Source organism: Rhinolophus sinicus, linkage group LG13 (genome assembly GCF_036562045.2).
Source record: "Rhinolophus sinicus isolate RSC01 linkage group LG13, ASM3656204v1, whole genome shotgun sequence".
Taxonomy (NCBI): Eukaryota; Metazoa; Chordata; class Mammalia; order Chiroptera; family Rhinolophidae; genus Rhinolophus; species Rhinolophus sinicus.
In genome coordinates, this window is record NC_133762.1 from 4673866 (window position 1) to 4692384 (window position 18519).

At 50.7% G+C, this 18519-nt stretch overlaps 1 protein-coding gene across 2 annotated transcripts in view; it reads left to right on the top strand.

The window, feature by feature from the left end:
- Positions 1 to 12353, top strand: part of ADAMTS17 (ADAM metallopeptidase with thrombospondin type 1 motif 17) — a 244956-nt gene extending 232603 nt beyond the window's left edge. For both annotated transcript variants that reach the window (XM_074317645.1, XM_074317646.1), the window contains 2 exons: positions 8059 to 8236; positions 9444 to 12353. In XM_074317645.1, the coding sequence (XP_074173746.1) occupies positions 8059 to 8236; positions 9444 to 9616 (351 nt within the window). In that variant the 3' untranslated portion in view covers positions 9617 to 12353. The remainder of the gene's footprint in view (positions 1 to 8058; positions 8237 to 9443) is intronic.
- The last annotated feature ends 6166 nt before the right edge of the window (positions 12354 to 18519 follow it).

Below are 18519 nucleotides of genomic sequence, written 5' to 3' on the forward strand. Positions count from 1 at the left end.
GCTATGTTACAGCTTTGCTTCACCATTTGATGGGTCTTGAGCTCTCTGACCCTCGGTCTCTTTTTCTCTGAATTGGGAATCATGAATGCTGGCCCTGCCTATTTCTCAGATACTCAGAGCTTTCAAGGTGCCTTCATATGTGACAACTAAGTCCATTCTCTGTCTCGAGTCTACCACCTGGTGTTACGTGTTGAGAGACACAGCCCCCAGGAGTAACCTCTTCTGACCTCACTTTCTCTTTTAGCAGAAGGGCTGCCCAGCCTTTGATAGAACCGCACTGAGAAATGTTGTCTCACATCCAAGTATATCCAGCTTGAGAAAGGTCACCGATGGGTCCCCAAGGCCCTGGAGTTGTAGGCGAGCTAGCAGCAGTTTAGGTTCTGATTAGAAGACGTTTGTAAATGTTCCGTGGCAGACTTGTCTAGACGCGATAGTTCCGTGGTACCTGATAAGCCACTGAGAGTTCAGAGGTCATGGAGGGGGACCCAAGCCAACACAGTGACAGGCAGCATGACATCGTCTGGACTGTAGCCCTCCAGGTGTGGATCAGAATAAAGCTGTCATTACAGCCGGGGAGTGAGAAGGGTCCTAGCGGTCACTGGCTAAATGCACCCTGTACTGTGAGCAAGGGCGATTCTTGTGGTCTCAGGTAGGCTTGGGCAGGAAGCAGAGTGAGGTGTGGTCAGTTCAGGTCTGAGGCCTCCTGGTGTTGTTTCCTTTTTGCCGTGTACCCTGCACCTCCCGGCACCAGGCCCTCCAGCCAGGGTCATAACCCCTGGGAATCGGGGCTCCTCTGAGAGACTGTAATGGGGTGGAGTGTCTGAGCGTCTTTGAGACAGTCGCTGATGGGAAAGCCAAGTTACCGAACTGGGCAGACAGTGAGAGCTGCCCCTGCCAGCTCCGTGCCCCAAGCTCCAGGCTCACCAACCAGAGTGAAGAGCTCTTGGGATAAGCAAAGTCATCGGGGGTCACCTCGGTTTTCTGGGCCCCTGGCTATAAGGTCCCAAGCAGACTCTGGAGGTCAGCAGGCTGCAAATTCAGAGAGATGAGGGGAAACCCAAAGCCAAGGCCAAGGACAGGAGGAAAAAGGCAGCTTGAAAGGGAGCAGGAGTCTAAGGGCGTGTGTGTGTGTGTGTGTGTGTGTGTGTGTGTGTGTGTGTAAGAAAGCATTTCCAGTTTCAAGGCTGGAGCAAAGACAGTGGGGATTTTCATTATTGTTTAAACCTGCTATTTCAGGTTTCGACAGCTTCTGAGGTTTGCATTGCTCATGCCAAGTCAGGGGAAATCCATCAAAAATGCTTTTGAAGAGCTTTGGACATTTCACCAGCCAAGTGCCTTTCAGACACAAACAGAAAATGGAGTTACTGTAGGAGGTTCTCTCCCCCCTACCCCCTGTGTTTCTCATTCTGTTACCCAAAGCTGTCTGAGGCAGGCTGGCCCCTCAGAACGGCTCAGAGAGAGCACGGCGCCATCACACTGTGCAGTGAGGGGCAGGTCCTCACCTTGTGTCACCCTGACCTGGTCCCTTGCTCACACCAGAGCCTATGGAGGGGGCCCGCCCGTGCCCAGAGCTCATGCATGCCTTCAACATTCCTGTAGCATTTTCCTCTTCCCGAGATCTTTACAACCTACTTGAGTGAATTTTCAACATATCCCTTTGGGATCTGGTGTTAGTTATAGTCATGATTTTACAGGTGGGAGAAGGGAGGAGAAAGGCGTCCTCACGGCTGTGGTGGAGCCTCTCCTTACGGTCAGACCTTCATGCAATGGCAGAGACCATGTTCCTTCCTGCTCAGAGGCCGTGTGGCCATGGGGGGGTGAGGGGGGAGGTGGGGAGTGCAGGACAGGGTGGGGGGCCCGGTGCTGGGCCCCTGGGAAGAGTTACACAGGCGGTCTCCCTCTCTGAGGGTCCGTGGTGCTGTCATGCATTTGGTGCATGTGTGTTGCACACCTACTGTGTGAGTGGGCACTGTTCGTGTAAGGATTGCAGAGAACTAACAAGGACAGGTGCAAACCCACTACCAGCTCACGGTTGGCATATGGACGTTGGGCCCTGCGGCGGTTATTATTATTTTTATTATTATCATTACTCCAGAGAGGCCAGGCCAGTCGTGCTCGCACACACAATACCCCGCTGTCACCTGGGTGGCAGGGACAGAAGGCCTTTCTCCCGTTTTTTGCAGAAAACTCTTATCTACCAAGTGGGAGCTCTCTTTTCCACCAGTCCCTTTATCATTTGCATTGCAAGCCTATAAGTAAATGCAAATCAAATATTTCTCATTCTTTTGCTGCCGTAAACCTTTTGCTCTCTGTGCACCTTTTTTTTTTTTTTTTTAAATTTCATTATTGCTTTTGCTGTGGGACTTCTACCCCAAGTTCTGCAGGAATTATTGCTGATCCCATTTTTGTCTCAGTTTCCTGTATCTTCCAGAGCCACATGAAATGGTAATGTAATGAGGGACTTGGAGGGGGGAAAAAACAAAACGAAACACCCAACAGTAAAGGACTGCTTCCAACAAGACCACATATGTCTTATTATAGATCTGTTTGCTTGGATTTTAAGAGCCTGAAAAAATGGCTGCCCTGCGATGCTTGGGGCTAATTTGATGCTATCAGGAGATGGTGCCGTCTCCTCCTCGCTGAGTAATTAAAGTGGAGGCTGAGGGGAGGCGGACAGAGATGGAATTCCTCGTCCACGCCTGTGTCATCCTCAGTGCGGCCAGCTCAGGTTACAGGAGGACCCCTTTCTAAGCAACCCTCCAACCTGCCTGGGGCCACGTCAGCCGCTCCTCGTGCTCCTGGAGGTTATTTGGTGGAGCTACCAGATCAGTGAGGCGGGGAGAACTAAGCCAGCAGGCCTGGGGGCTGAGTGCACCCTCCCAGGTTCCGGGGACCCCCTGGTCAGGTGTCTCTGCTCTTGACCCTGGACTTGCTGCTGTTATTACAACAAGCATAGCAGGGCTTGCTGAGGACCCACTCCATCCCAGGCAGCCGGCTAGGCACCTGTTCCAAGCTCTCTCAATCTGGAAACCATTCCGCAAGGCAGGGTTTCGTATCCTCAAGCCACAGATAAAGAACTGGAGACTCAGGTAGGTTAGGTAAATTGCCCGAGACCACACAGCTAGTAAGTGGGCACACAGCGTGCTAACAGCCCCCCTGCCCCCTGCCACTGCCCCATCCTCGGTGAAACTTGATCAAGGAAGCTGTGGTCGCCCGTGGATGTGGGGCCAGGGGCAGGCTGGGTACCATCTGGACTCAAATGAAAATGCAGCTACCGTGGAAGGTGGTGGCTATGTCAAAGTATCCCTGGAGGAGTTCTTCTCTTTTATTTTTAATTATATAGGTAATTCCATCTTACTATAGAAGACACAGAAGAGCAAAATTAGTCCTGCGAACCCCATGAGAGCATGGGAAATTTTTTTCATGGCCTGGCCTCCATTTATATGAGTACACATACATGAGTATTGAGCAAAACTGGGACCACTTCTGTACATGGCCGCTTTCTAACCTGTCTTCTCATCCGACGAACACAGTGAAACAGCTTCTGTGGGGCTGGCTCACATCGTGTCCAGGCGGATAAGCAAACACCCAATGCTCTCCAAAGCTCTTCCAAGCGAGCACAAGCCATTCACAGCCCAGAGCTGCGTGAACTTCAGCCTCTAGGACCCCAGCTAAAATTTCACAAAACCTAGCCCAGGGCTCAAATCCCTAGAAGAGGCAGAGTCTGCGGGGTTCCCAGTGCCCCTACAGCAGCTGAGGGGTCTCACCTGGCCAGACCCTGCCTCCTGGAGGTGTGGGGGTCGGGAGGGATCATGAGAACAGACTCTTGCGTCTCTGTAGAAGAGCTTTGGAGACACTTTCTATGATCTTGTGGAGCCGTTCTTTTTCTAGACTGGAGAATTAAAAGCCAATGACTCATGCTAAGAAAGACAATGAATAAATGGGGGGGGGGCTGGGCAGTGACCTAGTGTTTGGATTCCGCCCCCCCCATCAAAGAACCACCCTGTCCAACCTCTAATTCATGCAGCAAGATGGCATTTGGTCTGTGGGATTGGGCGCCAGGGTCCTACCCCTCCCCTGCCACTCACTAATTCTCTGACCTTGGGCAAGACACTGCCCCCCACTGAGCCGGATGGCCAATGTCAGCCTCAGGATTGTTGTGGAATGTTCCACGCTGTTGTGGAAACATACGAGTGAGCCCGCAGGACGAGTCAACACACCGCCTGCACATTCTAGGGGTGTTGTGAATACTACCCCCCACCCACAGCCCCAAAGCATGCGAAAGAAGACTAAGGACTTTCAGAGATCCTCAAGGTTGCCCTCGAACACCTGAGTTTTACGATGGTCATTGATCATTTCCGGGCAGAGACGTTGTCAATTTCGCACTGGGTTTTCATAGGTCCACAGGATGGGGGCCTTGCCGGATTTTTCACATCCATAATAATGACACCTGCAAAAGACATCAAAACCCTTCCTGGCATTCCGGGCTAGGAAGTGATTCAGCCAGGCTACTTGCCCACCTTGTGGCAGGAGATGCCACAGGAGTGAGACAGGCATCGTTGCAGGCGTCTTCTCCATCAGCCTGTGCAGGCTCCTGGGAACCCAGAAACCCAACAACCACGTGTGCCACCCTGGATGGTGCCCTCTCCAAGAAAGAATGTGAAGATACCCAGCTTCCCACCTGGGTGAGTCCAGGTCAAGATATGAGAACAGAGATGTTGGTGTCTATAGATTTCTCTCTTCCCTAAGTGGGTCTTGTTAGTGCCAAACAGTCACAGAAATGAGGCCCTGAGTACAGGGTAACCCCGTTTCCCCAGGGAGCAGGGTTTGTTTATTTATTTATTTTTATGACTAACTTAGATATAAAAGTCTTTAATCATGTAGGCGGACCAGTCAAATGCTTACTTACAATAGGTTACTTATTGACGTAGTTACACATTCCGTATATAAAGTTGTATTTTAACCCGGAAATACTGCTGTTTTCTCTCTCTCTAGCACGTTATGAAGTTGAACCTGATAACATTGCTGCTTGTACAGGGTCCAAAACAGTTGACTATAACCAATTTTGTAAGGTGCACCCTAATATTTGCAGTATCTGTCTGCGTCATCACGGCTCCACTTTCTGAGTCACCTGTTGGGTTTGCCGGAGTGTGCCGGCTGCGTTCACAGAGATGCCGCCTTTTTGTGAATCTGTGCTGCTTTCGTTGGATCTTCCCTCACGAGCTGTGGCATAACATTACAATGCGTTGGCATAAGATTGTAGCACGTTGGCATAAAATTGAACTGCACTGGCATACATTGCACTGTGTTGGCATAGCGTCGTACCACGTTGGCATAAGATGGCACTGTGTTGGCATGACTTTGCTCTGCATTCAGAGCCTTTGCCTTCCTTCACCCTGTCGGTTGGTCTCCCAGTCTCGGGTGTGTCCACTGACCAGGTTGCTTTTGTAAGTGAGCTCTGACGTTTCTTACGTCATCCTCATTCATTTGTGGTTCTGAAGTTCTACCTCCCCAGAAAACCATCACATTTCTTTGCCTCCCTCCCCCCCGTTTTCTTTTACCCCCAGTGAGCTTGCTACAAAATAATTAAGGGCATCCCTTCCTCCTGTCTCTGAACTGTGAGAGGCTTTGTTCTTACTTAAATGTTAGGCAACTTACTTCTTTCCAAGAATAATTTTGAGTGAAAGCCTTTGCTACCTTGTACTCGAGTACCCCTGTCACCTGTATATAAACTCAGCTATCAGAGCTGCAGTTGAACGTCCGTTCTTGCTTAATTACACTTATCTATATATAAATACTCAACTAATGCATTGCAAGAAAAGAGAACTGCTCCCACTCTACATGGGACACTGGGAAGAAGGCCAGGGTTAAGTTGGAGAGTCTCAGCTCTGGCCGCATGTGGCAGTCACCTGGACAGCTTTGAAAAACACTGATGCCCAGTGCCCCTCCAGAGATACTGACTGGTCTAGGGCATGAAGATTTGTAAACGCTCGCTGGGTAATTCCATGCAGCAGATTCTGACCTGCAGCCAGCTCCCACCCAGATGCCCCTCAGGCAGAAGTCACTTTGCTGTGGCCCCTGCCCTACGTTCAAGGTCTCCCCTTGGTGGGAACCTCCTCACGTGACCCCATCCCTCCACCTCAGTACCTGTCAAACTTCCGTGGGCTCCAGCGCCAACTCCTGAGCTCTGGAGCCCAGAACTCTACATGTGTGATACATGATGAATTCTCAAGGCCATGAGATACCCTGGATGGATTTATCCAAAAGATGTGGAACAAAGTGCAAAGCTGAGGCACGGCCTGTCCTGGAGAGAGACACTCTTCCGATTGGAATAGGCCAGGGCCCATGGACGGGCTGCTTGTGGTGTTTCCACCTCTTTTGTGATTTGAAAAGACTGGGGCTCCTTCAGAGCACCACGCCCTCTGGGCCCCTTTATCCTTCTAAAGTGCAAAAAGTTATGCTCCTGCTTGTCAGACTAGTAAGCAGAGGAATTCACCTGGTGCACAAAAGCCCCTTTGGGAGCAGATGGTACCCACCAGGCACAGATGGTAATAGCACAGGCTCCTGCGGAGCTTGGCCTGGTGGCTCTTCCCAGATTCCCAGGGAAGGCCCTTCCTACAGCACAGGCTGTGGTCAGGCCTGAGGGGGCAGAGACGGGGAAGCACAGGATCCAGACGCTACCTAATTCTTCACTACATGCAATAGCCCCCGCGTCCCTCTCTCTGCTTCAAACTGCCCATATTAACTCCAACTGAGCTGCTGCCCCATGGCCTTTGTTTCACTGAAGTTTTGCCGAGCGCCCTCAAAACCCTGTAAATCACGGGGGACATCAGATGGAGCGAGTGTACACACCTACCGGACTCAGGCTGGGAAGAGACCAACTGAACGGAGAGACAGTTCCCAGGGAGAGCAGGGAGAGCAGGGAAGGGCCGAGGAGCTCAGAGCGCAGGGTCAGGGTGGAGGAGCCGGACGCCTGGCAGGCTGCGTGTGAAACACTTTAAAGGAGTGGGAAGAGGAACAGGAAAAGGAACAGGAAAAGGAACGGGGGGAGAGCAGCTCCACACAGTAAAGTCTTACCAAGTCCACTCTTGGGGAACTGGGTATGGTCTGTTCTACTGCCTTGGCTGGTTTGAGCAAACCCAGGGCTGCAAGTGCTGGAGACGCCAGCAACTAGGAATTCGGCGTCTAAATTAAAGCTGTTAACTCCGATATTAGTCCATGAGTCTATAATGCAAGAAAGGTTGCACTAATTCATTTTCTCTAACTTGACTTAATTCTGAGCCCTAACCCTCCAGCCTTGTGGGAAATTCAACCCCAGTCAATACTGGGCCCCTCTCCGTGCACAGGGCTGGGCAAAGGCCCAGGAGCCTCACGCAGCACAACGTGCTGGGGGGACCCCCATGGTCATCAGGCTCAGAGCCTTCGGGACACCAACAGGCCACCCTGCCCAGTGTCTCAAGAATTGCAAAGTCCAGCTCTCTGCCTGCAACAGGGGTGAGAGGTGGGATGTGAAATGCTACCAGCATAAGCTAGTATTTCAGCGATTATCTTGTCTTAGCTCGAGCTGCTATAACAAAATATCGTAGACTGCAGAGCTTAAACAACAGACGTTTATTTCTCACTGTTCCAAAGGCTGGAAGTCCAAGGTCAAGGTTTGTGGGTGAGGGCTCTCTTCCTGGCTTGCAGACATCTACCTTCCTGTTGTGTCCTCACATAGTGGAAAGAGGGAGCTCTGGTCTCTCTCCCTTGTCTCTAAGGGCACTAATCCCATCATGGGAACCTCACCCTTAAGACCTCATCTAAACCTAATTACCTCCCAAAGGCTCTACCTCCAAATACCATTCAGGGTTAGGGATTCCTGTGAATGTTCAATCCATAACATCTTGAAACCATCTTCCATCAGGCAGCTGGGGCATGGCCAAGCCCTCCTGTCCTGCAATTATTTCAAGCACCTGGGAATGACATACAGGGGCCAGGCCCAGGGGCGGCTGCATCGTGGGGTCAGAGCCCCCCAGCCCAGGTGAGACCCCCAGCTCAGGCTGTCCCTGTCTCTGGCAGTGCTCGTCGACCTGTGGGAAGGGCCTGCAGTCCCGCGTGGTACAGTGCATGCACAAGGTCACCGGGCGCCATGGCAACGAGTGCCCTGCCCTCTCGAAGCCAGCAGCCTACAGACAGTGCCACCAGGAGGTCTGCAATGACAAGATCAACGTGAACACCATCACCTCCCCTCGCCTTGGTGAGTGCCTCTGCTGGCCCTGGCTCCTGAGGGGTGCTGTGTCCCCCAAGCCAGCCAGTCCCCACTGGCAGTGGGGGTTCTATAGGTTTGAGCCTCATTTGAGTCCTCGAGAGGCCACCATTTGTCAGTTCTGTAGAAGAGCAGAGGTTTCAGAGATGGAATTTCATTCCTTTTCGTGAAAAAAAAAATGCTTGCTAACTGCAGTCTCCAACGCGGCCCCTCTAACTGTCCCACTATCTCCTCTGCCAACAAACGGGGAACACGAAAGAATGTTCCTCAAGTGTCTTAGGGTTCCTGTGCATGATGGGGACCAAGGGAGGTGCTTTCTTCTGGAAATGGAGGATCTGAGGGTGTCATGCATGAAAACTTGTTGATTACACCTGGGATATTCCTCAAGCTAATGGTTGAGAAGAAAACAGAAGTGGGGTCTTTAATTCAGTGGGGAGCTCTTGTGTGAGCAGTTTGACTCTGAGTGACCAGAACCAGCTCTTTAGCAGACCATGCCCCAGGCTGGCAGTGGCACCCGAAGAAGTTTTGACACTGATCTGATGATGCTCATGGACAGAGTTTCTGCTTTTGCAAACAGAAATCCCCAGGGAATATGCCGGAAGCCCCTTGGCCCAATGCTGGATGCCACCAGAATGAAGGGGCTTTCTCAGTGGCTTCCCTGGGGGGGTTTAAGCTCACCGAGGTGCCCCCAGGCTGTTGCATGCACAAGCCCCCTTTGTATCCTACAGAGACCCCTTAGGTCAGGACCTTCTCTCCGCAGAACTAAGACGCTGAAGGAGATTTGGGCCACTTGCCTGTGTTGTGACATTGTGCTTTTGTGGGCCCTTTGCTCTTCAGTTCCTTGTGCCATTCTGTTTCATAAATGCCAGCAGGGATGACATCATCCACCATAAGATAACAGTAAGTGCCATTTAGCTCAGAAGCAGAGTGAACAGTACTCTTGCCTGGAGGAGGCAGCCAGAACACGAAACTCTGCCAGGGGGTCAGAGTGGACACGGGTATGTCCCCTGTAGAAGAAAGCAGCACCCACAGTGGCCCTGGCAGGGGCCATGACCTCCTGGTCTGTGCCAGGCTGCAGGATACACCTGGTAAGGGCAGCCCCAGGGTGTGTCAGGCCGCAGGCCATCTCTGTGCATGTATCACGCCATCCCCGTGCCATCCATAACACCTGGGCTTTCTCTCTCCACTGTCCCCTTAGCTGCTCTGACCTACAAGTGCACTCGGGACCAGTGGACGGTGTACTGTCGGGTCATCCGAGAAAAGAACCTCTGTCAGGACATGCGGTGGTACCAGCGGTGCTGCCAGACGTGCAGGGACTTTTATGCCACCAAGATGCGTCAGCCCCCACCACCTCCATCGCCAAGCTCATGACCCGCGCTGCCACCGTCCTGCGACGCTCCCATGCGAGGTCTGAATCCTGATGACATGGCTAGTTGAAAGCCCGCCCACCCAAGAGCACACCAGTCCTGCGGCCCGGCCAGGAGCCCCCAAAGCACGTCACTGCTCCCCCCACCAGGCTGTCCCCCAAATCCAATCCCACCGAACTTGACAGCGAACTTGACGTTTGCCGTTAGTGTTTTTTTTTTTTTTTTTTTTATACTTAATATATTGTTAACAGCCACTGGATGGCTTTCTACAATAAGGAAAAAAATGAGGCATGAGTCACAAAATAAGCGTAGTTTCTAACGTTCCGTGTACCTCAAGGGGAACACCTCTGACAGTTGCCGACAGAGAGACGCGTCGCTGACTGCCTCTGTCTTGGCTTTCTTCTGACGTTTGAATTCCCAGTGCTTGATGTACCATGGGGGCGCTATCCCAAAATAAGACATTTGACATGGAAACAGGCTTTATTGTGAAAGCCAGCGACACCCTGGACGAAAGGACAGATCTCAGCGAGCCTCTGCTAATGGTTTCTCCTAAAGGGGCCGGGCGGCTGGAGCCCTTCGTGACACCCCAGGAACTGGCACGTGACCTGCGTGCCCATCTCTGAAAACTTGTCCTCTAGATCCCGGAAGTTTTCCCTCTGAGAGGCTGAACGTGCGTAAGCCAACAAGGAGACCAGGGCCAAGTAGTTGTGTACCCACCCATGTGGGGAAAATGTTCTGGAAGGGTTTGGGTTTGGGGAGGCATCGAGAGCCTTTCTCCCAGGTGCTTTGAAACAGGACACGTGCTAATTTGGGCTATGGGATAGCTTGCTGGCATAAAGGGGAGCTCAGCACAGCTTTGTCAGGGGTATACGGGGCTCCCCCTCTGCCTTCTGGGGACCTCTACTCTAGCCAGCACTTCGTAAAGCTTTGCACCTTATAGATGGTTTCCCGTTGACCTTGGCCATCTATCTGACGTTGATTATCTTTAGAACATCTGAGGACGCGAGCTCAGGCCTGGCTGCTTCGCCCATCACGGGGCAGGTTTCCTCCAGGGGCCATGTGACCTGGTGTGACAGGATCAGGGGAGGAGTGCCACCTGGCCAGGATCGCTGCGTGCCCATCAGACCTTCCTGTACCCCAGCCCAGCCCTTCCATGCTGTCGTCACTGATCCCTCCTCTTAGTGGGGCAAGAATGACACTAGAAAAGCATGAAGGAGGGCTTTCCGTCCTGAAGTCCCCTCGCCCCTCAGAACAGAACTGTGCCCTCTCTGGAGCCCCGGGAGATGACAAGCATGGCCTCTTTGAGAGCTCAGAAGATTTGGGGGTCCTTGCCCGCTCCAGGAGCTGGGAGGAAGGGAGCCTAGCCTGGGAACAGGGATCCTAGATGCTGGGAGGTTCTGTTTCGCTGAGCGCCTTGGTGGGTGTTGGATGGGTGCTAAGGACTGGACCACAAGAAGCCCACCTTCTCCTCCCTTATTTCAGAGGGATCTCACTTAGGCGCTTCTTGATGTATCGGTGCTGTATTGATGTATCTGTGTTCGTGTTTTTGATGTTGCCACTTGGGGGGGAGGGGGGGCTTACATCAGGAAGAAAAACAAAAACACCTCTCTGCCCTCTCCAGCCTGCCTGATGGGCTGTGTGTTGGGATTGGATTTTTACGCCCCTCCCCAGAGGCAGAGAAGTGGTGCGGATGGCAGGGATTGGGTGCAGCCCCACCTGAATCAAAGAGACGTAGAAACACCTCCTTAGGTGCTACTCTGTGCAGAGAAATGAGAGGAGGCCGGGATGGAGCCGCTCACCCTGGAATGTCACCCGCCAGCCATTGCCCCCGGGCCTGTGCAAAATACTGTCCACCCCCACCCCCCAGCTCAGGCTTGGCCACCAGCAGACTCCCCAAAGCCCCGTTTCCACAAAACCCTTAAATCTTGGGGAGCTAGGTCTCAGTTTTCCCCCAGCCACAAATGCTCGGTGCTTCATCACATGTGGACAGAGCCGGGGTGGCCCGGCTGGCTTGTCACCTGGGTCTGTGGGCCGGGCAGAGCACGCAAGTACATATCTGTGCTCCGAGGAGAGCGCTTTCCCTGGTGCCCCTGAGTTTGCTCCCTGGCCACCTTGATCGTACCAACTGGACGCCCCTGCCAGGGGCCTCACACCCTCAGAATGCAAGTGACGGGTTCAGTTATTATGAAACACCCCAATGGTTCCCCAAAGTCCATGACTTTCTGAGCACTTGCGGAAAGTCACCAGCCCACAAGCGGTGTTTGATTTCGGGGAAACCATGGTGGCACTCTTGTTCCACTTTCTTCAGAAGTCACTGCAGCCCTGTGACTACAACAGCGACAATTCTTTATTGTGAACGACACCCTGTACTGTCCCTCAAGTACTGTACCTGTTGGTTGCACTAGCGTGTCACTAACTAGAGTCTTACGATCTTATGGTGCTGTTTGCATTCGTGCAAATGAAACCCTCTCAGATGACCACGGCTTGACATTGAAAGGCCCTCAATGGCGATAATAGCATGGCTTTTCTCCAGAGTCAAATGTATATAGTTTCCATTAGTTAACTTACATTACGTACTGTACCCATGGTATTTTTCTTTGACATTTTGGTGCTGGTTTTGAAAGGAAAAAAAAAAAAAAAAGAACAGGAGACAAACATGGGACACCACTGTAAATGAAAAAATTAATCATTTCATTGGAAGCGAGCTGAATATGTTTAATAAAATGTTTTTCCGTAACAATTGGAAGCTGTCTGTGAAGTCAAAGACGAAAACCCGTCCTCAGGGGCTGAGAGAGGGCGGCTGTGTCCTTTCTTTCCGCAGCGGTCACATAGCTTGTCTGGGACTTGGCTACAGGGAGCTGCAGAGCCTGCCGGCCACAGCTGTGGACGGTGTCAGAGGTGGCCGGTAAATGCCGTGCTGGCGGGTGGCTGTGTCTCCCCAAGCGAGTGCTAACAAATCATCCACTCCTGTGCCTTATCCATCTGTGGTTGCAAAACCCTGGGTGGGACGTGAAGGTGAGTCTGTGTCTGACACACAGCAGCCACCTGGCTGGTGGAGCTGCCCCTGCTCCATATGGGGGTGCAGTGACACCCCCCTGCTGCCCGTGTGGCCCCCACACAGAGCTCAGGCCCCTGTCATGCCAGAACGGGCACCTGTTCCCTCCAGCCTAGCCTCTCTGACCTCTTGCCCCCACCCCAACTCTGCTGACAGCCCAGACGGCTCCCCTCTTCCTGAAGGTGTCAGCCGGCATCACGCCCCTGCTGACCTTGGCCCAGGCTGAGGTCACAGCAAGGGCACCCCACCATCATAACCGGAACCGCTGCAGCCAGTTGGACCCCTTCAGGGCCTGGCATGGAGTAGGGGTGACACAGCTCCTGCGCCTCCAGGGGGCGGTTCGTCTCCTGGCATCAAGGAGAAAAGCCCCCCCACACACACACCCAAGAACGCAGAGTGCCTCCTTTTCATGCTGGAGCAGCACCCGGAAAGTTCATGAAGTAAAGGTCATTTGTTTACTAGACAAGGAACTACCCACAGCCCCTGGGAAACCTGTAGCTTATGTTACGTGTGGAGAACAACCAGCCACCTGCCTCTGGGCTCTGGTAGAACCTTCTCCTTTTTCTGAGCATTCTGATCTCTCTGGTGGGTTAACTTCTAACAGCCATGATCCTGTGATTTTTCTTTTTTGTAAGCTGCTTGGATTCCTGCATGACCTTTAGCAATTCCAGGCTGGTAGCTGAAGTTGATGAGCTCTCCATCCACATGTGTCGCGTGGGCTTCTCTTTGGACCCAAGCATTTCCTGGAAACCGCTGAGAACACCAGAGAATAAAAGGTCTGCTCAGGAGCCCACAGCCCCCTGGGAAGACAGCCCTGGAGACCTAGACAACAGAGAATGAATGACAGCTGCAGGAACTCCGAGAAGGGAAAGGTCAGGACTTTGTTTGTGGGTTTATTGATTGACCTTCTGGTTGGGGTTGCGGTCGTTTGCAGTGGTCTCGGTCTCTCTCTCTCTCTCTCTCTCTCTCTCTCTCTGCAAAGGGCCTTGGCCAAAGCCCTTATACAAAGCTACCTGCATCTGTGTTGTCTTTCTCTGTCTGATGGTGGAAGTTGTTGCCCAGCCCTCCTGGAAAGCCAGCCCTTCGTTCTTTACGTGCCATCTCTACCTCCTAAGTTTCCTGCATCTGCAGACCATTCCACTGGCTTTTGTCCCCTGGACTGCACGAACACCATTCTCGATGGGTCACCAGTGACCTTCAGGGTATCAAGTTGCATAGGCATTTTAGTGTCCTGTTCTCCAGCTCTCAGCAGCCCTCTCCTGTGGGCCACCCGCTTCTGCCAGCGTCTAGACCACACTTGCCTTTCTCTGCCAGCAGTGTGGGTGATGGCGTGCCCCAGAGACCAGCCCTATACCTGCTTCCCTCTTTACTTCCTCCCTAGGTCACATTACCCAGACCCAAGACTTAAAACCATGTACATTCTGGTGTCTCCTAAATTAATATCTTCAGCCGTGATCTCTGTCTTGACCTTCATGTTCATCCGTGACCTCTCTGTGTGCATAGTCGATTCCACAGGAAGCTCTGGGCCTTCAATGGCCCTCCAGAGTTGTCCCAAATCTGAGATTTGGTCAGGAAAGCTCACCTCTGCTCCACGTGGCCTCAGCTGGGGTGGCTTTAGGGACAGACAGAGGCTGGGACTCTCAGAAGGCTGGCAGCTGAGGCCAGACCACCTGCAGGTCCCCTCTCCAGTGGGCTGCTGGGCTGCCCTGAAGCAGGATGGCGGGATTTCATGGCAAACACCCCAGCAGAGCAAAGGGGACATTCAGGAGAACTGGGTCACTCCTATGGCAGACAACTCAAAAGTGACACAGCATCACTTCTGCCATTCTCTAAGAGTAGAGGCAGTCACAGAAAAGCCCACTCAAGTTCAAGGGGAGGGGACAGAGTCCAGCTCTTGCTGGAGGGGTGGCAAGGCGCTGGCAGAACAGGTGAGGTGAGAAACGCGTACACCCCACATGCAAAATTAATTCACCCTTCCCCACCCCACCCCCAAAGCCTCATGTTTGGGCTCAACGTTCAGGACTGTGTCACTGAAGTCAGTGAAAATACACGGTTTCCTGCAGGGGTCCCTCAGGTACAGCTTCTTGCGCAGTTTCTCTCGATCGGAAGACCCATGAACTCCAAAGAGACGGTATCTCCTCCCAAGCGCCAACCCCCAAGAGAGAACAGTGGGACAGGCCTAGACCAGCCGCTGTGGACACCCCCGATTTAAACAGGAGTGGGAGGGAAGGGGAGGCATGTCATGGGGTCTCCATGGCACTTTGAAGTCCAGCCTGGTACCTGTGGCCGGAGGCTCAACCCTACTGCCTGGGAATGAGTCTCCCGGCTGCCTCCAGAACCCACAGGGGCTGGTTGCTGCTTGTAAAGGTGTCTTTCCCTGTGGAGGGGATGTCCTGACATGCCCCAGACCACTGGGCTCCTAAAAACATCAATGATATAGTGTCCTTGGCCCTTCATGGGGCTGCTCTCCCCCCCTAGAAAGCAGGTGTCATACGAAGGCCTCCAATTTCCTTGCCTCTTGCTCACCTGAGCTGGGTAACTCGAGGTCACGTATCCGTGTGGATTCTGTGGAGGCTTCACATAGCCCAGACTTTTTGGGGGCTATAGTATAACAGCGGGGGAGAGTTCGCATAAATGGGTACATACGTGAGGTTTTGGGTCAACTTTTTTACTTGCGTACTGTCTGTCTTCCCACCTAGAAAGTCAGCTCCAGCCAGTGGCAGAAAACACATCCCTCTCGTGTATCACTTGGTCCCCAAATGCCCACCACATGTACTAAGTGAACACGTTTACCCTTTACTATTAGGTTGGGGCAAAAATAATTGCAGTTTTTGCACTTTTTAAAAAATTTTTATTTTGTTTTTTTTTAACCAAGTTCGTGCATTTATTCTTGCAATTATTTTCAACCTTTTAAACCACAATTACTTTTGCACCAACCTAATAATTACAACCTTTATTGTTTAGATTATTTTCAGATAAGCTTATGATTGTCCCAGAAGATGTTTGTGCTGGATAATAAAAGTACACTCTAAATTCGATGCTTTTTTTTGTGTGCATATACCTTAAATGAGACAAATATTTGGACAACTAGCTGTAAGTCAATGAAAACAAGATGTTTGTAGTTTTTCATGCTCTCCCCCTTGTCAGCCATCCCTTGCCAACAGAGACAGGTGTTTCCAGGTGGTTGCCATGGTGACCTAGAAACTGCTCTTCTTTTCATTTTCTCTTTGGAACCTGGGAGAGAAAGACTCAGCAGGCCGAGAAAGTCTGTGGTTTGGTGAGGAGCTTTGTGAAGCTTCCTATGGCGCCACCATCTGGTGTGTCTGAAATGAAATTTTAACCGCAAGGTGTAGGGAGTTGTCAGAAGTCCACTGGGATTTCCTTGACCTGGGACCACTCCTGTTACTCCCCCAGGGACTGTGAACTTGTGGTCCCCTTGGCTTTGAAGCCCTTCTCAGAAAAACAGCAACTCCTTTCAGAATCTGAGCAGCTTCAGCATTGCAAGGGATAGCACTCAGAAAGAACCAAGAAATTAGGAGGTTTTTATTTCTGGAATTTCTTAAGAGAACACTGGGATTTCCGTTGGAAAAGACCAGATACTCAAGTGTAGGGTGGGGGTATCCATCCCACTGTAGCAAAAATGTAAATGACCCAGTGAATCAAAGAGGCCCTTGGTACCGTGTTTCCCCGAAAATAAGACCTACCTGGACCATCAGCTCTAATACATCTTTTGGAGTAAAAATTAATATAAGACCCAGTCTTATTTTACTATAATATAAGATTGGGTATAATATAATATAATATAATATAATATAATATAATATAATATAATATAATATAATACCAGGTCTTCTATTAATTTTTGCTCCAAATACGCATTAAAGCTGATGGTCTGGCAAGGTCTTATTTTCATGGAAACACGGTCGCTAGAGCCCCATAGAGACAAAGCAGAACTGTGTTCCTGTGGAATGATGAGGATAAATAAGGGTGAGTTCACCACCAGGGCTGCCCAGGCATCCATGGGTTCCTGATAAACACTTCCCAGGGTCCACCACGCAGCAGTGGTGCACACAGAGCTGGAGCCCGGCCCTGTGAAGCTGGGGAATATAGGAGTGTCCCTTCCCCGCCAGCAGCTCTTCCTAGTTCTTCCATATTCTCCTCTCTTCACGCTGGTCATCCTGCTACGTCACTTTCTGTCTCCTTCTTGTGTCGTATTTATTTATTCCCTCCCTCTATCTGTCTCTCCTCTCCTTCTTCTCTCCCTGTCCACTTTCTGCGTGTTTTTCCCACTCTTTCCAATTTCAGGTGATTTCTCACTTCAGACTTTGGCCCCGTTGTACACGTAGGAATTTCCACTGAGGACCCACTGAGCTCCCCAGGGATTGACGAGCTAGGGGCTGTGTCCACTGAGCCTTAAATTACCAAGTACCTTTAAAACGTCACTCATCTGGGGTCCTTGCAAATTACTTGTCCTTTAGAACTTTTAGATGTCTCTGGGTGCTCACTTTCAGCTAAATTCCATGTATGCCAATCACGCATTCAACCATCCTTCTGCTAATGGTGTTATCTCCAGCAACTGGCTTTCTCACCACTGAGGGAAGCTTTAATTTGCCAGTCAATAGTTATAAAACAGCAATTCTGGAAGTCTCGTGCAAGGATTATTATAGTAACACATCATTAAAATAGTATATTGTGACATCAACATACAATTATAATTATTGACCTATCAAATACTGAAAGATTTGGAAACAGTGGAAGCTAAACAGTTTTATTAAATTGGGATTCAGTAAAGGGAAGAGGTGCGTTGCAAATGTTGCAACAGCGTTGCTTTGATGTGTTAATGGATTTTGCCAATATTGCTTTTTACAAAATAAGTATATAATACATCTACACATATTACATTATGTTTCATTTTTATTCTGTATACGAGGTTGGACAATTAAGTTCTCAACCTTGTTGCAATGATGTTGCCAACCTTTTTTGATATCAGAGGGATTATTCATTATGAATTTGTACCAACTGAACAAACAGTGAACCAAGTTTACTATTTGGAAGTGCTGAAAAGGCTGCATGAAAAAGTTAGGTGACCTGAACTTTTCGCCAACAATTCATGGCTCTTGCAACACGACAATGTACCAGCTCACACATCACTGTCTATGAGGGAGTTTTTAGCCAGAAAACAAATCACTGTATTGGAACACCCTCCCTGCTCACCTGATCTGGCCCCCAGTGACTTCTTTCTTTACCCGAAGATAAAGGAAATATTGAAAGGAAGACATTCTGATGACATACAGGACATCAAGGGTAATATGACAACAGCTCTGATGGCCATTCCAGAAAAAGAGTTCCAAAGTGGCTTTGAAGGGTGGACTAGGCGCTGGCGTCAGTGCAGAGCTTCCCGAGGGGAGAACTTCGACGGTGACCATAGTGATATTCAGCAATGAGGTAGGTAGCACTTTTTCATGAACCTAATTGTCAGACCTTGTATATATACCTAATGGACGTACACACACACACATACATACAGTGCATACATGTGAAGTGTGACCATTGGATTAACTTGGGCCAATCTACGTCAGCTTATAGAATGGCCCTAGGGCAATTCCAGCAGAGTTGCTGTACCCTCTGGAGCAATGCCACATCGCTCAATTAGGGCACAGGATCCCAACGCAGCTACAACATCCATCTGAATGTAGACGTTATGGTATATATAATTTACTTCTATCGTGACTCATATTAAATGACCATTTTATAATACAAGTCAGTAAAGTTTTATTGAGCAGCATGGTCGATGTAGGCAGAGAGGGAAAGGAGGAGGCACAATGCCCGTCCTCAGAGAATCACAGCAGTGC